This window comes from Macaca thibetana, chromosome 11, assembly GCF_024542745.1.
Source record: "Macaca thibetana thibetana isolate TM-01 chromosome 11, ASM2454274v1, whole genome shotgun sequence".
NCBI lineage: Eukaryota > Metazoa > Chordata > Mammalia > Primates > Cercopithecidae > Macaca > Macaca thibetana.
Window position 1 is genome coordinate 1,976,576 of NC_065588.1, and position 23,522 is coordinate 2,000,097.

The following is a 23,522-nucleotide window of genomic DNA, read 5'->3' on the forward strand; positions in this document are numbered from 1 at the left end:
AAGAAAGAAAATCCATATATTGAAGAGATATCTGCACTCCCATGTTTATTGCAGCACTATTTACAATAGCCTAGATTCATAAACAATCTAAATATCCATCAACATTAGATGAATGGATAAAGAAAATGTGGTACATGTACACAGTGGAGTACTATTCAGCCATAAAGAGAATGAGATTCTGTCATTTGCAATAACATGAATGGAACCAGAGGCCACTATGTTAAGTGAAATAAGTCAGGTACATAAAGAAACTTCACGTCTCACTTATTTGTGGGAGCTAAAAATTAAAACAACTGAACCCATAGAGATAAAAATTAGAATAATAGCTACCAGAGGCTGGGAAGGGTAGTGATGGGGTGGGGGAGAAGTGGGATGGTTAATGGGTACAAAAAATAGAAAGAATGGATAGATCTAGTATTGATAGCACAACAGGGTAACTATAGTCAGTAATAATTTAATTTTACATTTTAAAATAACTAAAAGAGTATAATTGGATTGTTTGTAACACAAAGGATAAATGCTTGAGGCAATGGATACCTCATTTGCCCTGATGTGATTATTAAATGTTGTATGCCTATATCAAAATATCTCATATACCTCATAAATATATACACATACTATATACCACAAAAATTAAAAATTAAAAAACAAGAATTATTAGTTTGTGGTTTGGGGCACACAATGTATAAAGAAGGAATTTTGTGACAACAACAACCAAAAGGGGTAGATAAGGAGCTGTAAAGGAGCCAAGTTTTTGTATGTTATTGAAGTTAACCTGTTATAAATCCAAATTAGAATGTTATAATTTTAAGATGTTAAATGTAATCCCTCTGGTAACCAGAAATAAAATAACTATAGAATACATATAAAAGGAAATGAGAAAGAAATTTAAATGTTTCCCTACAAAAAATCAACTAAACATAAAAGAAGACAGTAATGCAGAAAATGAGGAACAAAAAGCCTAAGGCTTATAGAAAACAAATAGCAAAATGACAGAAATAAGTCCCTCAACAGTAATTACTTTAAATATAAATGGATCAAACTTTCCAATCAAAACACAGAGATTGGCAGAATGGATGAAAACATAAAACTAGCAAGCAAAACTCAGGAGCATATTAAAAGGATTACACACCATAACCAATAGGACTTATTCCTGGAATGCAAGGATGGTTCAACATATGAAAATTGATCAATGTAATACACACATTAACATAATGAAGGGAAAAAATTCCATGGCCATCCCAATGGATGCATAAAAAGCATTTCACAAAATTAAACATCCTTTGATGACAAAAACATTAAAAAAAAACTAGTGATAGAATAAAACCGATATAAAAATCATGTGTGGAAAACCACATCTCAAACATAATACTCTATGGTGAAAGACTAGAAGATTTTTTTTTATTATTATCAAAAACAAGACCAGGATGTGCACTTTTGCCACTTCTACTCAATATAGTATTGGAAATTTTAGCTAGAGCAATTAGGTATAAAAAAGAAATAAAATGGCATTCAAACTGGAAAGAAAGAAGTAAAATTATGTCTGTTCACAGATGATCTCATATGTAGAATGCCCTAAGGATTCCACAAAAAACTCTTAGATCTAATAAATAAATTCAGCAAAGTATCAGGGGACAAACTTGACACACAAAAATCAGTTGCATTTCTATACATTAACAGTGAACAATCTGAGAAATTATTTTTAAAAATCCTATTTACAATAACATCAAAAAGAATAAAATATTTAGGAATTAACTTAACCAATGGGTGAAAGACTTGAACAATGAAAACTATGAAACATTGCTGAAAGAAATTAAGGACAGGAATAATGAAAACACATTCCATATTCATAGACTGAAATACTTAATATTGTTAAGATATCAGTACTGCCCAAGGTGGTCTACTGATTCAATGCAATCCCTATCAAAATCTCAATAGCAAGAGAAACTCATTCTAAAATGTATATGGAACCTCAAGAAACCCCAAATAGCCCAAACAATTTGGGGGAAAGAAAAACCTATGGAGGCACACTTCCTGATTTTTAAATTACTGAAAAACTACAATAATCAAAACAGCATGGTATTGGCATAAAGAGAGGTATATAGATCAATGAAATAGGATAAAAATCCCAGAAATAAGCCCTCACATACATGATTAAATGATTTTCAACAAGTGTACCAAGACCATTCAATGGAAGAAAGGCAGTCTTTTCAACAAATAGTGCTGGGGCAACTGTATATCCACATGCAAAAAAGTGAAGCTGAACTCTTATCTAATACCATATATAAAAATTAACTAAAAATGGAAATGTAAGACCTAAAACTATAAAACTCCTGTTAGAAAACATAGGGGAAACACTTTATGACATTAGAGTTGGCAGTCATTTCTTGGATATGACACCAAAGGCATAGGCAACAAAAGATAAAATAACCAAATTGGATTTCAGAAAAAAATTAAAAGTTTGTTCATCAAAAGACAATATGAACAGAGTAAAAAGGCAGCCCACAGAATGGGAGAAATTATTTGCAAATCACACATCTGATAAAGGATCAATATTTAGAATATATAGATAACTCATAAAACGCAACAACAATAAAAATAGTGCAATTCAAAATAGTGAGAAATGGCCTCTTTCTACTGACTGATGAGTTCACATCTGGACTGTGTTGTTTACATATAAGCTGGCGTCTCTGGAAGCCCTGATGTGGCAGGAATATTTACAGGATTTCCACCCTGGAGTAGACAGGAGGGGCATGGAAGCTGCATGGAAGAAGGATAAACCTATTCATTGAAGCTCCAGAGAATCAAAACAGCCGCAATAGCTAGCTGTGAATTCTGGCAGAAGAACACAATGCCAACTATGGGAACTGCAGGAGCTCTGAGGTCCCTTTGCACTCCAAGAGAGAGAATGACTTTCCAGCCTGTGGACACAGAGGAGTCCTTTCGGGCTTTTCTGGTTTCCTGTTTCAGAAAAGTGGGATAACTTTAAGACTTCCTGGACTGTGTGCTAAACTATAAAAATGGGTTGGGGTGAAATGGAGAGCCAACTTATTTTAAATGGGAACCAAAAAGAGGTAGAACTCTTGGAAACTTTGTGCTCTGTGTTTTCTATTTTTATTGATGGACTCTATTAAGTTGGCCACTAGCCACAGAGTGGCCTGTGCCATTTTCTGGATTGCTGCTGAACACTCTTGGCGAGTGCGCCTCATTTTTCCAATTGGGACATAAAGTCCTTAAGGTAAAGAATTGTTTTATCCTTCTTTGTATCTCCCAAAGTACTTTTCATGAGACAGGAGCTTCATGTGGGCATTCAATGACTGGTTTCATGGTGTTTGATGGTTTCATTCATCATTCATTCATTCATTCATCCATTCCACAGCCTTTTAATATGTGCATATCATGCAGTGAGAAGGGCTAAAGTGTGGGCTTGGAGATGCTTTGGGATAGGAGGACCAGCCCCATTCACTGGGGACCTGAGTGGCAGGGTCCATCTTCAATGCCCCTATTGTCTTATTTCCAGAGAAGAATCCCAGAAGGTCATGGAGATGCAACTCCATGTCCTTACCTGGATAGATCCTGAAGAATCCAGTTGCACTGCCAAAATATTGCCAGGTCAACGTTGGGTCTCTCTGAAAGTTCTCCACAAAGACAGCATTCAAGGCTTCAGACATGTAGACTCCATTTAAAATATCTGGGTCTGAAGGGTGAGATTATAGATGATCATGATCCTGTAGAACTTCTCAGGAAAATGGTGATCATGCCTGGTGGGCGTGCCCGGTGAGTGTGTCTGGTGAGTTCCTGGTGGGTGTGCCTGGTGGACGTGCCTGGTGGGTGTGCTTGGTGGGTGTGTCTGGTGGCCATGCCTCGTGGGTGTGTCTGGTGGGTGTGTCTGGTAGGTGTGTCTGGTGGGTGTGCCTGTTGCATGTGCTTGGTGGGTGTGCCTGGTGGGTGTGCCTGGTGGGTGTGTCTGGTGGGTGTGTCTGGTTGGTGTGTCTGGTAAGTGCCTGGTGGGTGTGTCTGGTGGGTGTGTTTGGTAAGTGCCTGGTGGGTGTGCTAGGTGGGCGTGCCTGGTGAGTGTGCCTGAGCTGAGCGTGCTAGGCTACCTTTGTTGTACACGTTTGTGGGCAGCTGCACGCTGCTGATGGAGGTGTTCACCGGCAGGTTGCTGAAGTGTGCATTGGACTCCAGGAGGAACTCGGCGCCCAGCTCCACGAAGTTGCCTTTCTCGTCCCTCTCATTGATCAGGACCGAGTTGTAATAGTCGAACTGGGGTGGACGGGTGAGGCCCACGGAGACGGCCCGAGCACAGGGACGGGCGGAGAGAGAGGAAGAGAAACGGCGCAGGTGAGAGGACGCGAGGGCCGGGGCGGAGCGGCCATCAGCGTCTACACAGGCACCTGCAGCGGCGCGCTGGGCAATGATAGGGTGATTCGGGACAAAAACATCCAGGAGGCCGATGTTTGATGACCATCGTCCTGGCCGCTGCCTCAGTCCCCAGCTTGGAGCAGCGTGTGTTGACGCGGCCGAGGCGGAGAGGAGACAGGCAGCCGCGAGTCAAGGACAGGTAGAGACAAGAGCCCCATCAGCTCGTCCACTTCTCGCGGGCCAGGAAGGCCCCAGAGCCCCAGAACGGTGCCTGCGGAATCTTGGGGCCTACAGCCTTGGCCTCAGACAGGTTCCGAGTCCCGCAGCTGCCCTCGGGCTCTCCAACGCAGTATTGGAGGGTGTGCTAGGATTGCCTCCAGCAGAGCCCCGGCCCATTTCCTCCACACGACCGGGTTCACACCTGAACACCCCCCAGGACTGCCTCACGGACATCCCCACGCCAACTGCCACGCCAGGTTCCTGCACCCCACACCCGGCTCCTCCTCACGACACTGCGGCCCGCGCTGGCCTTCCACGCACACTCCCAGCCGCGTCCCAGCCCTCCTCAAGCCCTCCGCACCTGCCTTTCCCTGCTGAGAAAGGCCAGGCTCCTAGGCTGGCACCCAAGGCTCCCCCGACCCCCTCATCTAACTGTCCAAGGCCACTGTCTTCGTCACCAGCCTCTGGACACACAGGGCCCAGGTCCCACTGTTTCCTCAACCAACCTTGTGTTTTCTTATTTCTGTGTCTTCTTTCCACTGTGACCAAAGGCCCCTTTTCCAGGCCCTGTCTGCCTAAATCCCCCTGAGCCCTGGGCGCAGCCCCAGGCCGCCCTGTCTGCGGGAGTTTTGGTGCAGCCCTCCCCTTCTCCAGCCTGCATTCTCCGGAGGCTCCATCCACCCATCTGTAGTGACTTGTGATGTGCCTTATACTGGAATTCTTTGCACTGTGAGCTTCTTGAGGTCAAGAACAAGTTCCCATCCAGAGGATAGCACATCGCTGTGCCTGTGTGGGGGTGAGCAGTAAATGTCTATGGAATCAGTGGATCGCCACTCTACACCACCACCCCCATATCTGGTACTCAGGTGATCCTGGCCCTCTGGCACCAGTGCCAGGAGTGGGACTCACCACCAGGGATTCATTGAATTCGTGGTTCAGGTCGGCCTCCTCGGCAGCCTCCACCAGATTCTGAGGGATGGGAACACAGAGGTAGGGAGAATGGGTAAAAGGAACCCAGCGGGTTTTCAGCGAGTGAAACAGTTGCCGGGTAACCCAGCAATTCCACTCCTGGGTGTGTATGCCCAGAAGAATTGAAAACAGGGACGCTAACAAGAACTCAAGCACGAATATTCACAGCCACACTATGCACAACAGCCAAAAAGCATGTGCATACGGCTAAGTGAAAGCAGCCCATCGGAAGAGGCCATGTACTGTGTGATCCCCACAACATGGCATTCTGGAAAAGGCAAGACTAGGAAGATGGAGAAGATAAGTGGTTGCCAGTGGTTGGGGATTTTTAGGGCAGTGAAATTCTTTTGTCTGATACTGTAATAGCGGATGCATGTCATTGCACATGTTTCCAAACCCACAGAATGTACGAGAGTGAACCCTAATGCATGCTATGGACTTTGGGATAATGGAAATTCACTGATTATACCCAATCTACCATGGATGCAGGGTGTCGATAGTGGGGAAGGTTGTGGCAACAGGGGATGTATGGAAACTGTACTTTCTTCTACATTTTGCTGTGAACCTAAAATGGCTCTAAAAAATAAAGTCTACTAAAATACGTGCATTTTGTGTGTGTGTGTGTGTGTGTGTGTGTGTGTGTATTCAAAGCCAAAAGATGGAAACAACTCAAATGTCTGTCATTTGATGAAATAATAAATAAAATGTGGGCTACGCACACAATGGAATATTATACAGTCCTAAAAAGGAATGAATTGCTGATGCATGGAACAACACAGATGAACCCTGGAGACATTATGCTAAGTGAAATAAGTCTACAAATGGTCACATATTGTATGATGCCATTTACGTGAAATACCCACAACAGGCAAATCCATAGACAGAAAGAGATTAGTGGTTGCGGAGCTAAGAGGAGGTGGATAGTGGAGTGATTGCTTACTTAGTACTCAGATTCTGCCTGGAGTGGTGAAAAAGTTCTGGAACTAGATGATGGAGATGGTTGTACAACATTGTGGGTGTACTTAATACCACTAAATTATACACTTCAAAATAATGGTCAGTTTTATCTTACATGTATTTTACTGCAATACAATTTTTTTTTTTTTTTTTTGAGATGGAGTCTCGCTCTGTCACCCAGGCTGGAGTGCAGTGGCATGATCTTGGCTCACTGCAACCTCCACCTCCCAGGTTCAAGCAATTCTCCTGCCTCAGCCTCCCGAGTAGCTAGGACCACAGGTGCCTGCCACCATGCCCAGCTAATTTTTGTATTTTTAGTAGAGATGGGGTTGCACCATGTTGGCCAGGATGGTCTCGATCTCTTGACCTCATCATCCGCCCACATCGGCCTCCCAAAGTGCTGGGATTACAGGTGTGAGTCACCGCACCTGGCACAGTTTTTTTTTTTTTTTTTTTTTTTTTTAAGAGCAGGCCAGCACCACAGAGTGTCAGGGTAAGTCAGGGTGGGGGAAGTGTTTTGGGAGTCAGAGGACCGAAGATCCTGTTCTAGCTTTGTCAGGGCCAAGCCACTAAGCCTCTCTGGTCTTCTGCTTATACAACTGTAAATCGGGTAGGATAATTCCTGCCTCCCCACTCACAGCTTACAGATCCTAGGATAAGGAAATTCCACAGGGAAATACTCATTTCAGGGAGGCTTTGCAGGAAACTTCCCATGTGCATCCTCGTAGAAGATCTGTGACCGCCACACACCACCTGCAGCAGGGGCAGGGACTGGTGCTCAGAGAAAGTCCGCAGAGCAGTGCTTCTTTGGTGTCTGAGGCTGTGGAAGGGCACAGGGAGCCTGGAGCCCCAGCCTCTGGGGGTGTCTCAGAACTGCTTGCTGCTCTAAGGGAGGAGACCACCCCTCATATTGTCTTATGCCCAATTTCTGCCTCCAAAGAAAGAAGAAGTAAAAACTAAAAGGCAGAAATGAAATCCACAGGCAGACAGCCCAGTGCCGCGCCCTGGGCCTGGTAGTTAAAGTTATTGACCCCTGACCTAACTGCTTATGTTATCTATAGATTCCAGACATTGTATGGAGAAGCACTGTGAAAATCCCTGTCCTGTTCTGTTCCGTTCTGATTACCGGTGCATGCAGCCCCCAGTCACGTACCCTCTGCTTGCTCAATTGATCATGACCCTCTCATGTGGACCCCCTTAGAGTTGTGAGCCCTTAAAAGGGACAGGAATTACTCACTCAGGGAGCCTGGCTCTTGAGACAGGAGTCTTGCCGATGCTCCCGGCCAAATAAATCCCTTCCTTCTTTAACTCCGTGTCTGAGGAGTTTTGTCTGCGGCTTGTCCGGCTACACTCTAGTGACACAAGGACCGACGCCTGAAGTCAGGCGAGTTTCATACCCCCCTGTCTGTGTTTGACCCAAGGAGGCTGTTTACACAATGCTCACTGATTGAAAGAGGCAGGCGTCACTGCAGGTGCCAGGCTGTGTGTGAGGCTTGTGCCTTCCTGCTGTGGTGTGTGATTCAGTGACCCTGGATAGGCTCTTGAGTCCCCAGGCATCTTCTCATTGGTTCCTGATGCTAAGATCCCTTGCCCCTAGGCCTGCAGAAATGCTGCTCATTATAACACATGGGAAAGAAGGCCCCAGCAACCCTGACCTCGGCCTCCTCCCAGAGCGGGGGTTGTGATGGGTGTGGGGGGAAAGGCGGCACACTGAGGAGGCCGCAGCTCGCCTGCCCTATCTGCCCCTTCCCCTGCTGCTTGGCCCTGGCCTCAGCCTCCCAACCCAGCCAACCACCCCCGATCTCCTCTCTCCTTGTTCTCCTGGCTGGTCTTACGAGTCCTTTCAGGGACAGCACTGGTCTTGGATGGTTCGATTCTTGACTGGATGGAGTGGAGGACTGTATCTCTCTAACCACACTGTATCTACTGGTTTATACCATCCAGGTCCCCATAGGCCTCAGTGCAGACACTTCATCCCAGAGAAGGGGACAGCTTCTGTTTCTCCTGGGCCGCACCAGGCTTGGTGGATGTCCAGTAACAGGGTCACCTGGGCACAGGGCCCATCCCGGTAAGTACCTCTGCTGCCCGGGTGGCCCTCAGAGCACTTTAGCCATGAAGGTGGGTCCTGATGGCTGAATGAGGGTAAGGGAGGAACGAGGAGAGATGAGAAGGAGGATAGAGGAGGGAGGAGCTTGGCTTTGCTGGCTCCAGCTAGCTCGACTCCCACCCTCCTTCTGTTCATCTGTCCATCCACTCCCAAAGCAATTCCTAGGTGCTCACCCTGTGCAGTGCTCTGTACTGGTCACTGGGTATGGTCTGGTGACTCAGAGTTCCCCACAATGGCTGCAGGCTGACCCGGCAGTGCTGGGCATGGCCACCTCGGGGCAGAGCTCCGATCCCAGCCCCTCCCCTCTCCTCTTGTTTCCTATCATTACCTCTTTTACAGGGATTCTTGGAGTAAGGGTTCTTTTGGCTAATGGAGGTACAAGGTGAAATCTTGTAAGATAGGAGAGGCTCACGAGGGTGGGAGGATGCAGGGCCATGACATGGGGAGGGTCACTCTGCCACCCTGCGTCATGGGGCTGGGGAGAAATGCCCTGCAGATCACAGGCCTGGAGTACCTGGACGGCCTCGACTTTCCTCCGCAGCATGTTCTCCATGTCCTCGGAGAACTTCCTCACCAGCTCCAAGCCATCCACCTCCTCGATCTTCAGACTGGACTCCACATCCTTGTACTTCTGTTTGGGGAAGGTGGGAGAGATGGGTGCACGAGGTTTTGTACCAGCATGGTTGCACCTGTGTTTGCATGGCCTCCATCCTCTCAACAGGTGCATTCTGGCACACGGAGTCTGGTTTACTCAACTAGGGGGAGGCCTAGCCCTCTCCTCCTTGGACAACATCCCCAGTGATAGTATCGCTGCCTCTCTTCAAATGTCTCTCTGTTCCAGGTGCTCTAGACGTATTGCAGCTATACCCTTAACAGGGGAGTAGACCGAGGCTCAGAGAAGTCAGTGAACTTGACCAAGGTCAGTGAGCAGGTGACCCTTGATGGGGCCAGGGCTCCCAGGCATCCCTGCCCATGTCCTTTGTGCAGAGCCATGCTGCTTCCCAGGGCTTGTGAAACCACCCCTGACATCAGTTCACTTTTCCCCAATGCCCCCAAAGAGGTATCTTGCTGTGAAAGTGCCCCTGTGCACATGGATGTGAACCTCAACTCCCACTGTCCCAACAGAGCCCGGCAGCTCCAGGAACTGAGCACAGCCGCCTGACAACTGCCAGTGAGCCCAGGAAAGCCTGGAGTGGGGTTTGAGTTTTCTTTCTGGGCCCAGGGGAGACCAGCTCTCATTGACTGTGTATATTGTAAATGTCTGTTCACCCAGCTCTGAAATTTATTGGCCGTGTGACCACAGGCAAGCCAGTCAATCAGTTTCCTCATTTGTAAGATGTGACATTTACATAGCTTTAGTGTATGCTCTAGAACGCAGAGATTTTACAGAATACTTTTACCCCAAACGGCCACATCGGTACTGCTCTCTGCTCCTCGGCCCGGGTTGTGGTGCTGTGCAGCATAGGAGTGTGCTGGGAGGGGCAGGCAGGGTCTTAGCTGTCATCGCTACAGTGGCCTCTGGGGGCTCAGGGAGCAGCCCACCCTGGCTCCTCTTACTCCACCAGGGACAGGCCTGGGGGCTGTGGGCGGGGGAGTTGAGGAGGGACATGCGGTCACACGCAAGCATAAAAGCCTGGGATTCAGGATCTTTGTGATATGGAAAAGGTGCCTCATGAATTGGTGGTGGGAATGAAATCACGACTACGAAGCTCTCAGTGAGTGGTAATAATAGAGGAGGGTGAGCTGCCGTTGGAACTGCTCTGGGGGGTTACAAATATTAGAGAACAGTGAAGTTGTTTATAACCTGGTAAGAAGACCAGCCAGCCGTTAATCTGCACAGCAAGCAATGCATATTAAGGGGGCGGATGCTGGACGTGGCTGGGGGCTGGGGGACTGACAGCTGGAGGTATGGGAGCTCTCCCTGCACAGAGGCCACAGCCCGTCCACCTTCTATGGCCCAAGCAGCTCCTAGGGCCCTGCGCATGCCCTCCAAGGCTCCGCTAGCATCACAGGTGTTAGGCCTGCATCCCACTCCATCCACTCCCTCTGTCTCCCCTTTATTCTTCACCCCACCCCCACCCAGTACATCTCCTGCGTCTAATTCTACCTCGGCCTCTGCTCCCTGAGGACCTGGCACAATGCTCTTGACCACGCCCCCAAACCGCCCCCCCTGCCTTGCTTTGGGAGTTGAGCAAATCGTTCACCTCCCCAGGCCTCAGTGTCCGATTTGATGGGAGGCCCAAGGCCCCTCACAGCACTGGCATCTGGGGGCTTTGATGGCTGACTGCCCTCTGCCACCCGGTGGGCTCTCTGGAAGGGGGCGACTGACCTTCTGCAGCAAGAGGGAGCCCGAGTATTTGGTCAGAGTGCTGTACAGGTCCCCGCCGAAGGTGTCAGCCCATAGCTTCACTCTGCCAGGCAACGAAAGGACACGTGTATACACACAAGTACATGCACAAATACAGAAACACACGCATAGACATATGGATTCACACACATAGAAAGCAAGTGTCTACACACAGACACCAGCTGATGCATGCACACTCAAACACACAGACACATGATGCATAAGAAATGCACACACACATACACCCACATGCATACCCATACACACACATGCATATGCATACACACATGTGACATATGCCCAGAAACACACACAAGAGCACCTGTCCCTCCTCCCGTCCCTAAAGCTACAGCCGCGGCCTGGGCAGGAGACGCGGAGAACCCTCTGGCTCCAGCGGCTGCACTGCTGTGTGTGAGCGTCCTGCTGAGGGTCATGAGGCAGGGCTGACCAGCCCAGGACTGAGCCTCACCCCAAGCCTCCGGGGCCTCTGGTTGGAGAGTGGCGGACCGAGAGGAGAGAAGGAGGGGAGAGGCAGTGGACAGGCTCAGGCCATGGTCGGAGGACTCTGAGGACAAAGGAGGACCTGCCTGGCCATAGCTGTGGCCTCTCAATGAATTGTTCCCTCCAGTGCACTCCACTCAAGGCCACTGGGGGCTGCCAAACCCTCTGTTGAAACCTCAGCGAATGCGTGAGGCAAGGACGCAGGAGGAAAAGGCTCTGAGCTGCCACTGCTGAGGCTGAGGGCAGGGCAGGCTGAGAGGGCATGAGGAGGCCACACCTTGCCCTCTGCGTGGGCAGCCTAGTGGGGAGCCCCAACCTCTGGCCCATGCCCCAGAAATGCACCACAATCCCACCATCTGGGCCAGGCTCCTGGGGTCCTGGGGGCAGGCACCCAGGGCTGGGTCTGAGCCTCTGCAAATGGAGCGGAAGAGGTTTGCCTGTGCGATCATTTCAAGAACAGCAGTCGCCACTCAACCAGTGTTTATCAGGGTCCTGCCATGAGGCAGCCTGGAGCCACCCCACAGTCCCCACCTTTGCAGGGACAGTTTTCTCATGCAGGTAGCATAGTACACGTCTGAAGGTGCCCATGAAGGTCGGGGAGAGGTAGTGGTATAAGGGAAGCCTTCCTGGGGGAGGGAGATCTGAGCTCTGGGTTAGAAGTTTGGTAGAGGTTAGCCTGCAAAGGGATCTGGAAGGGGATTGTAGGTAGGGAGTACAGAAGAGCTTGGAGGAGTAAAACATGACTTCCAGGTTTCCAGTGTGGGCTGTTGACCTGATGGTGTTGTTATTGAATAAAATTAAGACTATCAGGAAGGTCGGGGGAACAAGTTGAGGAGGGTGAAAGGTGACGTGTGTACCTTGGGCTCTGTTGAATGTTAGGTTCCCATTGCAGAGCTACCAAGTGCCATTGGGCAGGTTGTGCACTGCACAACTCTGGAAGGCACCAATTGTGTTTTATCTTGAAAGACACACATCTGAATTTAAAACCTCACATGAGGTTTAGGAAAAGCTGCCCATAAGCATTGGGTATGTGTCTAACAGGTAGAGACAGGGCCGGGAGTCATCAGCACAAAGGTAGGGATTGGAATTCTGAGGGCAGGAGGGCTCTCTCAAGGAGGGTGTGCAGCATGAGATCTCTGAGCGTTGACAGATGTTGGGGAGCACCCCCAACCTCATGGGGAGGCAGGAGAGGAGGAGCACTTGAAGACAGCAGAGATAAGCCGTGCCCAGGGAGACCCAGAGGAGTGCAGTGTCATGGAAGTCAAGGCACTGGGATAAAAGGAGAGCGGGCCTTGTGTGTCCCAAGCAACAGGGTCTGGGGAGACAAGGCCAGGAATGTCTCCTGGATTGGGCACGAGGAGGGCTTTGGGGACCCTGTGGAAACAGACTTGGGCGGAGGTGGAAGCCCTGCAGGCGGAAGGGAAAGACTGAGAAGAGAGGTTCGGCGGGAGTGAGGACAGGTGGGGCCAAGTCCTGGGCAGGCAGATGAGGCTGTGTGCAGGCTACGGTCTCCGGCAGCACCCAGGACTTCCGCATAGACGGCCTCTGGGGCCCCCCTCCATGAAGGCCTGGATTCCAGCCACCCTGACTTGGCCTTCAGCCCACTCCTGGAGTTGGCCCTCTCCTATCAGCTGGTGTGTGTTCTGGGGATGAAAATTGTTCTCAGCATCTCCTGCAGCAACAGAGAGCGTTACAGGCTGGCAGTGGGTGTGATGGTGGAAGCGCAGTCCAGGCTGACTGGAGTTCAAATCCCAGCACCTTCATTTCCTGGCCTTGTGAACTTGGGGAAGTCACCTGACCTCTCTGGGCCTCTGTTCCCTCAGCTGCAAAACAGGGATAAAATAAGCCCCCGCTGAATGGCTTTGCAAACTAACGGTGTCGTTTGTGAAGCACCCAGCTCCATGCCAGGCATGAACCAAGGAGAGATGTGCGGCTTGATGGGAAACGATGCTGCCTAATCCACTGCTCAGCAAGGCTAAACACATTCACAGTGTGTCATGTGGGCTCGTTGTCCCCACTCCTGCTAAGACATGCAGTCGGCAGGTGGCTCTGCTGGTGGCCTGGCTATGGTGCTGGGCTCAAGCAACTGGATTAAACAGGATAGGGTCTGTAGCACCTACAGTCTAGAAGGCTCTGTCCCCCACCATGTAGTGGAAATTTCCTTCCTAGGACCACCAGAGCTAGGGCCTAAAATACAGACACCCCGGAGAGGTTGCACAGTAATTTAAATTTAGACCAAGGTGCACACGACTGATAGCGGGTTCTTCCCTGGAGCTGGTCTTAATGGCCGGCTATAGAATCAAGGCTGGAAGGAGGCAGAAAGGTGTAGAAAGGGAAGACTGCAGCCACCAAAATCCATTTTTTTTTCCCAGTTCCTGGACAAGCCACCTCCTGTGTGCATGAGACGTTCTGTGGGTTCAGAACTGCGTCCCCTTTTTGGAATGTCAAAATATGCATTTCTTGCCAAATCCTCTGGGGAGCTGCGATGACGACATAACCCGGCTCCCCCAGGCCGCCTCATCTCAGCGATTATCCTGAAGGAGCACCCGCCCTGCAGATGCCCCAGAAGCTGCTTGTCAGGCCAAGAAGAGAGCAGCCCTGATGACCAGCTCTGCCTAAAGCCATCCTGCTCCTGGGGAGGGGCAGGTGGGACTCCAGAACTCACACAGCTTTTGGGAGGAGAGAGAGGAGGCCGGAGGAGAAAAGGGTTTTGCAGCAAGAGAGTGGCCAGTCGCAGCCACTGGGGAAGAGCCCAGAGGGAGGGCACGGGCAGGAGGAGTGGGCAGAGGAGGGAGGCCCAGCCCGGGAAGAAAGTGGGAAAGGGTGACGGGTTTTTGGGGTGGGGTTGAACGTGACGCTTACGTTTCCAGAGGAATCTTGGCCTGCCCCCAGGTAGGGGACAGGGAGGTGCCCAGGAGCAGCAGCCACAGGAGGGCCGAGGTCTTCTGAACAAAGGCCCAGGCCACGGGCATTGGCTGGCGGGGAATCCAGCAGCTGGTGGAGCTGAGATTTGCGTGGAAGTTGGGGGTTGCCGGCATGGTGGGCCTGGGGTTGGGGAGGGGAAGGAGGGCAGAGCAGCCACAGACCATGAGCTCTGTCTGCCTGCCTCCCAGGCCCCAGGGATGCCCCAAGCCTTTATCTTCCGGGCCCCGGGGAGCCTGGGGTCTCCAGCCTCTCAGTCCTGGGCGGGGAGGGCTTCTCTCTGCCCCACAGCTGCAGCTCACAGAAGCGTGGCCCCACCTAGCAAGCAGGCCTCGGGAGAGGGGCTGGGGGAGAGGCTGTGGCAACATGAACCCCTTTAATCCGCTGGCCTCTCCTCTAATCCTCTCCTGACAGCAGGGAGGGGGTGGCAGGGGGCGGGGAGCTGCCTCCCGAGATTACCACGACTGCAGCTGGTTCCCTCAGGGCTGCAGTGCACCCCTCTGCTTTAAAGAGGTAGCCCCGTTCCTGTGGAACCACCTTCTGGACCCAGGAAGGGCTCACTGTGACTCTGGCCAGAGGACAGCAGCTGAGTTTGCACAGTGCTCTGAGGGACCCACAAATCTCCTGCTGACCCTGAGGTGGGGGCGTGTCCTCATCCCTGCTGGGCAGAGACTCTTGAGGCCCGGGGAGTCCCAGGGGCAGAGCTGGGACTCTGGCTGGTGTTTCCAGGCCTGGGGCCTTTGGGCCAGGTCATAGGTCATAGGTGAAGTCAGTGCAGGTCATAGGTCATAGGTGAAGTCAGTGCGGGTCATAGATGAAGTCAGTGTGGGTCATAGGTCATAGGTGAAGTCACTGCAGGTCATAGGTCATAGGTGAAGTCAGTGGACCCACGCCTCCACATCTCAGCTGCTCGTGGGCAGGGCTGGGGACGCGTTTGCTGTGCAACTGATGAAGCTTCAGGGCCCCTGAGTCCACAGACTCCACCCTTTCCCGGAGAGGCCCTAGCAATGTGTTCCTGTGGCCAAACGTTTTTGTAAACTATGCAGAAGTGAGATAGTTTAACCATAACCAGTTGAGACGTCTGTCTCTTTCCATCCCAGCTTCTCTTCTGTCTGATGGGCCCCTAGTTGGATGATGTTTGGGTGGCTGAGGGCACTTGGGGGATCCAGTTAAGAGGAAAGTGAGCGGGGGAAACATCTAATCTGGGCTTAGAGGGATATGCTGATGTGGCTCACAACGACTCCTTTGTATAGAGAAGTCACCTCCAGCTGAGTGTAGGACGGGCTTCCAGGAACACTCGTCCCACAGGACATCCCACCAGCAGATGCAGCAAGAGAGGCTGGGCAGCAATGTGAGCACACCCCCCCCCCCTCAGCCTGGCCATGTGTCGTGGGGAGGGCAAAATAACCGTCAGGAGCTCATCTGCAGAAAATCTGCAAAAAGCCACACAGGTAACATTGTTAGTGGAGGATCTGGTTCTCACCAAGGCCGGGCCAGAACAGAAGTTCTCTCCCGTTAGGAAAATAGTTGATATTGAGAGAATATAATTATACCGTACATTGCTTTGTGCTCTGATGAGAGTTACACAAATTAGAATTGATCAAAATTCTTGTGTTGTGAGCCCAAACCCATAGTAGTACCACATGGGTCCTCTGGGGGTGAAGTCATAGATTTTATGCAGTCCCTGTCTCGGATTGTTTTCTTAGTGTAACTGGTGCACCACGTCTTCACAAAATCTGGTGGTTCCAGCAAAATGGTACACAAAATTGCCACCAACGCAGAGAAATGCTTGCAGAAGCAAGTGTTCTGATGACAGAACTCCTACACAGATTCATCAATAAGTCTATGTTGTAGTATCAGAGTAATCTGGTGGCACAGTTTTGTGGCTGAATACAATGTATTTTTTAAAGGCATCTGAATGATTCCTATGAATGTCTTAATTTCACATAAATTTTGTACATGTTTCGAGGATTACAAATCAAACACATTTAGAAAAAATAATACAGAGGTACATTGGGCAGTCAATACATAAAAAGAACGTAACTTCTCTAGGTTTTGTGAATTTGGTGGCATTCACCAGCCTCTTAAAATTTGTAATTTGGAATTGATTTTTAAAACTAAATAAATATTCACCTTTTTTCAACTTTTTTATTGTGGCCAAATACACATAACATATAATGTGCCGTCTTAATCATTTTTTTAAGTGTATGATTTAGCGTAATTAAATACATTCATAATGTTGTTCCACCATCACCACTATCTATCTCTATAATTCTTTGATCTTGTAAAACTGAAACTCTGAACCCATTAAACACTAGCTCCCCTTCCCTTCTCCCCCAGCCGCTGGCGGCCGCCGCTCTGCTCTCTGTGTCTCTGATGTTGGCGGCTATAGGGACCTCACGGAAGTGGAATCATCACATAGTTGTCCTTCCATGACTGGCTTATGTCACTTAGCACAATGCCCGAAAGGTTCAGCCACGGTGCAGCGTGTGTCAGAATTTCCTTCCTTTTTAAGGCTGATTAATATTCCATTGTGTGGATAGACCTCATTTTGTGCATCTATTCCTCTGTCAATGGACATCAGGGTGGTGTCCTCCTTTCGGCTACTGTGAACTATGCTGCTCTCAAGACGGGTGTGCAAATATCTCTTCGAGATCCTGCTTTCAATAATAAATATTCGCTTTTATATTTATGTTTGCACTTGTGATTTGCATTATTTTTCTTTTATGGATAACCACTCGCACATTATACAAGCTCCCACCCCTCAGAGCCTGCCCCCACCGGGTTTCAGCACCCTGTCTGGAAAGGCTTCACCTCCCTCTACTGTGTCAAGCGTAGGAGCGGCTTAGAAAGCTCCGTCCTTCACAGACACGCTGGTGGCCCGGGTCCTGAGCAGCCCCTTAGACATACTTAGGAAGCCTCCAAAACTAGGCCTCCTCGGCCCAAGGCCACCCCTGGCCTCCAGGCAGCAGACTCTGCCCACTTCCCCTTCAGGCTCTAGCGACGGTTTCCTTCCCTGAGTGGGGGCTGGAGGGGGTAACGGCTGGGCTGCATCCTGTGTCCCTTACACTCACACCTTTCCAGAGTCCTTTGGGAACCAACTTTTTCACCTGTTCCTGCGGGCCCCTGTCTGGGAGCCTCCCCACCCTGCCTCTCCTCATCGATTCTTTTTTTTTTTTTTTTTTTTTTTTTTTTTTTGAGACGGAGTCTCTCTGCGTCGCCCAGGCTGGAGTGCAGTGGCCGGATCTCAGCTCACTGCAAGCTCCGCCTCCCGGGTTTTTACGCCATTCTCCTGCCTCAGCCTCCCGAGTAGCCGGGACTACAGGCGCCCGCCACCTCGCCCGGCTAGTTTTTTGTATTTTTTAGTAGAGACGGGGTTTCACCGTGTTAGCCAGGATGGTCTCGAACTCCTGACCTCGTGATCCGCCCGTCTTGGCCTCCCAAAGTGCTGGGATTACAGGCTTGAGCCACCGCGCCCGGCCTCCTCATCGATTCTTAACGCAGCAACTGAAGGATCTTTTCAAATGTAAGTCAGACCCTGTGGCTCCTCTGCTCCGAAGCCCCCAGGGCTGCCCATCTCCCTTAGAGGAAAAGCCACAGTTCTGACCACAGCCACGAGGCCATACCTGGCTGGAGCTGGCTTGATTTTAAAAATCATTCCAAATTACAAATTTTAAGAAGCTGATGAACACTACGAAATTCACAGCCACAAGGCCCTCTGGCTGCCACCCACTGGGGGCTCCTGCTGCTCCCTGGGTACCTCAGGCACGCTCCCCGTCGGTGTGGCTGACCTCTGAGTTTGCAGTCCATGCTGTGGCTCTGTCTGCCTGCTTCCCTCTGCGTGGCTGGCTCCCTCATTTCCATCAGTGCCTGGCATCGGGTTTCCTGCAGGAAGAGCTGGTACCTTTGGATCAGGCAGCTTGAGAAGAGTTTAACAGAGAGGTTATTTACAGAGGTGTGGACGGAGTCCTGCAGGGACACTGCAGTGACCAGGGCTGGAAATAGCGGAAGCCAGCCCCTAAACCTTGGGGAGGGGGACGGGGACAGGGACAGGAAAGCCACTGGACCCTGGAGAGAACAGGCTGTATGGGGAGGACTGTGGCCTCTGGCCAAGGGATGCGGCCAGCCACAGCAGTCCCATGGGAGGGCTGGGGCAGTGAACACCCACTCACCCTCTGCCTCCCCCCACTCTCCTGCTGGTGCCCCCACCTGGTGAACCCGCTCCCCCCCAGGACAGCCCCTCAGGGCAGGGAGAGCACTCAGAGGAGACAGCAGGGGATGTCTAGCTCAAGGTCTTCAATGCCACCTTTTATGAAGGTGTCCTTGAATGAGAGAGTGGCGGGCAGTGACGCACAACTCTGTGAATAGCCTGTCAAGCACTGAGCTGCAAACTTGAACATGGTGAATTTTACGGCATATGAATTACTTCTCTGTTAAAAAAACTTTTTTTTTTTTTTTGAAAATCACCTTTTTAACGAGTGAAGCCTTTCCCGGCTACAAGATCCACCATCTTGACCCTACGCCTGACGTTCCCTGTCCTTCTTCACAGCATCTTTCTTCTCCTCAGAGGCTAGCATGGGACGTGCCATATACAGGCCTCCTCCTCTAGCACGCAGCCTCCATAAGGGGCAGGGCCTGCGGGCTGTTTGTCCCTGCTGTCTGCCCCGTCCCCCAGCACAAGGAAGTAAAAACATGATTGGAATGAAGGAGGGATTGAAACGGGGGTGATTCTGGGTGGAGGTGAGGGCGCTTGGGCCGAGTCCTGCTTGTCTCCGCCTCTCTGGGGCCTTTGAACAGGAGCTCCAGGGCCCCCGGGTCAGTTTGGAAACCCCCATGTAGCCAGGCAAAGGCTTTCATTTCCCGTTCATTTTACAAATGTGTCTCGGATGGCTCATTTCATCTTCGGGTGACACAGAGCACATCACAAAGGCCTTCTGTGGTATCTGTACAGCACTATTCACTGCAGTGTGAGTCACAGCAGCAGAAGGTGGGAGTACCCCGGGTGTCCACCCTGCAGGGACATGGATCATGGATAAATCCAAGTGTCAACAAACAAACTAAACGTGGCATCGCACACGATGAACTATTAAAAGGAAGGCAATCCTGACACACGCTACAACATGGATGAACCTTGAGGACATTGTGGTGAGTGAAATAAGCCAGTCACAGAAAGACAAATACTATATGATTCCATTTGTACATGGTTCTCAGATTCACAGAGACGGAAAGCAGAACGGTGGGCACCCAGGGCTGCAGGAGGGAGCAGTGGGGAGTCAGTGTTTAATGGGTGCAGAGCTTCGGTTCTGCCAGGTGAAAAGGGTTCTGGAGACGGAGGGTGGTGGTGGTTTCAAAAGCGTGTGAATGTATTTAACACCACTGAACTCTACACTAAAACATGCTTACGATGGTGAATTTTGAGTTACGTGTATTTTACCACAATGTTTTAAAAGAAGTGAGAAAAAAGAGGTGTGTGTGGGGTTGCTGTAGAGCTGCCCTGGGAAAAACCCGGAGTCCAGAACCCCCCGACTTCCTCATCTCCCAGACACTGCTTCCCATTCTTCAAACATCCATGGCTCCAAAATGCCAGTCTGGCTGGATTGCAGAGCTTTGAAAGGGAGAGTGCGTTTCAGACTCCTAACGCCTTTCATCAGGCCCAGCCAATTTTTACTCAATGAGGGAGGAGGAAATAAGGTCATTAAACAAAATGGTCTTGCTTGAACATGTGCCTCCTGCAACTATGCACATGGACACACACATGCATACGGACACACGCACAAGGACACACATGTACACAGACACACACGCACACACACGGACACACACAGGGACACACATGTACATGGACACATGCACACACACAGACACACATGCACACGGACACACAAGCACACAGACGCACACGGACACACACATGCACGTGGACACACACATGCACACGGACACACATGTACATGAACACACATGTACATGGACACACGCACACACACACGGACACACACGGACACACATGTACATGGACACATGCACGCACACAGACACACGCACACGGACACACATGCACACAGATACATGCACACACACACACTGACACACATGTACACGGACATGCACGCACACAGACACATGCACATGGACACACAAGCACACAGACACGACATGGACACACACATGCACACGGACACACACGCACACGGACACACACACAGACACACGCACATGGACACACACACACGGAACACACACATGCACACGGACACACACACACAGACACACACAGACACACGCACATGGACACACACACATGGAACACACACATGCACACGGACACACACACACACAGACACACACACAGACACACGCACATGGACACACACACGGAACACACACATGCACACGGATACACGCACACGGACACACACATGCACATGGACACACACGGACACACACGTACACGGACACACGCACCAGAACACACGCACGTGTACACGGACACATGCACATGGACACACACACACAGACACACGCACACACACATGCACATGGACACACACGTACATGGACACATGCACCGGAACACACACGTGCACACGGACACATGCACATGGACACACACATGCACACGCACGTCTCCCCACCCATCACTAAGAAATGTAGCTTGGATTTAGGTGGTAAACAAGGTCATCAGCCTAGCGTCAACCCAGATTTGCTGGTGCAGTCTCCTGCCCGCGGGACGTCAAGCCTCCAACTTGTACCTTCCGCCTGGAGAGTCTGAGGCGCATCAAAGCCCGGGAGCAGAGGGCAGCGGGCTAATTAGAGGCTGGCCAGGCAGGCAGCCGCTGCGAGGCTGTGCGAAGAGGCAGTCTGCCAAAGAGCGGATCCCTGGGGACCTGCCGTGTCTATAAATACCCTGAAGGTAACTTGTTAGAGGTTGTGTGTGTGGGGGGGGGGAAGGGGGAGAGAGAGAGAGAATGGGGAGGTAAAGACTGAAGCAGAAGAAACTCAGAGGGCCCCGTGGGGATTTACAAGCTGGGGGAGGACTTGGTGGTGAAAGGAGCTGGTCAGTTTCCACAGCTTCACAGCCCAGGAGGAGTGCAGAGAGGCCTCAAGAGGAAATTCAAGCATCAAAGAACAGGGTTTGAGAGGGAAGACCAGAGGAAGTGCTGAGAGGCACCAGCAATTTACTCATTTAACCGACAAGTGAGGGCTAGCTGCGAGCCCAGAGGGTGTGCTCCAGGTTCTGACCCGTGATGGGCGGGCCCCAGGACTGTCCCTTCCTACCCTGTTATCCACGGCATCTCGTTTTTCTTATCTGTAAAATGGGGATGATGCTCCCTGTGTCAGGCATAAATGTACTCAGCTGAAAGTAACAGAAAACCCAGATGACAAACAGGGATTTGTGAAAACAAGAAGTTTGGAGCGGGCAGTTCCAGTAGCAGCCCCTCTTGGCTCAGCTGCTCCGTGATGTCTGCAGAGACCCAGGCCCTCCTTCTTTCTGCCTTTCCCCCTCTGCCTGCTGGCTTTCATCCTCACGTGGCTCACCTCACTGTCACAAGATGGCTGCTGCCATTCAACATCACGTCCAGGTTTATAGTAGGGGGCAGGAGAAGGGCCATGCCTCTGACTAATTGGCCAAAAGTGGACAACGGGGTCGCCCTGAGCGGCAAGGGAGGCTGGAAAGATGGAAACAGGATTACCCTAACTTGTCTAACAAAACATGATCTGTTCCCTGGCGCTGGGTGTTATCAGGAAGAACAGAAGGGTATGATGTGGGCAACTACATACCCTTTGCTACATACTCCTGGGAGTAGCAAACAAAATGAGGCAGGTCTCAGCTCTCAGCACAGGGCCTGGCACTCAGAAACACTCTCCATTATCATGTACATGTGAGTTTTCTTCCTGTGTAACGACTGATGGGCAAACCTCTACTCCCAAGACACTTCCAGGGGAGCTAGCAAAGGGTGCACGCCCTCTTCTTCAGAGCAGAAGACCAAGGTGTGCGCAAACGGGCAGAGATTGGGCAGGGACTCAGCTGTGGGGCCCAGGGGCCCATTTGCTCTGGGAGCCCTTCATGGCCTTTCTGGTTGGGTGCAGTGGAACAGGCCTCAGCCACCCATGAGTCAGAAGACCTGGTTTTTAGTGCGCACCCTGAAACTGCTCTCCTGTGCAACCTTGGCCTTTTCCCTCTTAATTTTGTCATCTACATACAAGAGAGTTGGGTGAGAGGATCATCGGAGACAGTGCATGTGAGCTCGTGATGTTCTACACAAATGCGAGACGTTTGAGCTCACGAGGGAGAAGCAAGGCAAGCTTAGGGACCATAGTGAGCTTAGTGACTGCGGGCGGCGGGCAGTGAGCACACACATGAACATACACACACACACATGCACGCATGTAACGCAGCACACAGTACCAACCGAGCACGTGTGCAGCACATGCGGATGAATGCACATCCAACACACATTAATACACAGGTTAGCTGTCTGCCAAGATGGACCCTGGTAACCCACGGTATAAAAGCCTTGCCAAAGGAGAGGGGACATGGGAGATGGAGGATGAGGCTGGGCTGAGGTCAGCCGGCCCCCAGCAAGATGGTCTTGGCTATTCCCGTCACGTGAGGCCAGAAGGCAGTTTCCAGGGTGCTCACTGGGGTGTGTGGACAAGGTGTTGACCATGTTGTTCCTCTTTGGAAACCCCCTCACTGCCCTTTGCAGTGACTCTATCCAGTAGGGCCATGTTGCTAGAAAGTCTGGTCTCCAGGTCCTCTCCATCTGCAGCTTTTCCATCCCTTTCAGGGCAGGCAAGAGGCTGTGACTACACAGTCAGCTGAGGCTGAGAAGGACAAGGGGAAGCAGGGGGGCCCAGTAGCCACGCCGGCCAGAGCCCTGGCTGCCCAGCAGTCAGGAGGGAGGAGGATGGAATCCTGGGGGAGTCGCTTTGAAATCAGAAGTCCTCACAGCCTCCCTTTCAGCTCCCTACTTCACTTAGACTTTCACCTCTGCAGCCGTGCCAGGTCAGAGCCCTGAGGAGGTGGGCAGCCAGCACGTGTAGTGTTATACCAGGAGGGTGAGCGTGAGAACCTGGCCGGGCAGCCACCACTGCAGTGGAAATCAGTCCCTAAGCCCTGCCGTTCGAAAC

At 50.9% G+C, this 23,522-nt stretch overlaps 1 protein-coding gene across 1 annotated transcript in view; it reads right to left on the reverse strand.

Annotated features, from left to right (window-relative positions):
• Positions 1–14,917, reverse strand: part of CACNA2D4 (calcium voltage-gated channel auxiliary subunit alpha2delta 4) — a 133,662-nt gene extending 118,745 nt beyond the window's left edge. Inside the window, exons 1-6 of the mRNA XM_050747031.1 lie at positions 14,328–14,917; positions 10,947–11,028; positions 9,132–9,248; positions 5,494–5,553; positions 4,104–4,266; positions 3,566–3,697 (exon numbers count right to left, since the gene is read on the reverse strand). Of these exons, the coding sequence (XP_050602988.1) occupies positions 3,566–3,697; positions 4,104–4,266; positions 5,494–5,553; positions 9,132–9,248; positions 10,947–11,028; positions 14,328–14,755 (982 nt within the window). The 5' untranslated portion in view covers positions 14,756–14,917. The remainder of the gene's footprint in view (positions 1–3,565; positions 3,698–4,103; positions 4,267–5,493; positions 5,554–9,131; positions 9,249–10,946; positions 11,029–14,327) is intronic.
• Positions 14,918–23,522: the final 8,605 nt, after the last annotated feature.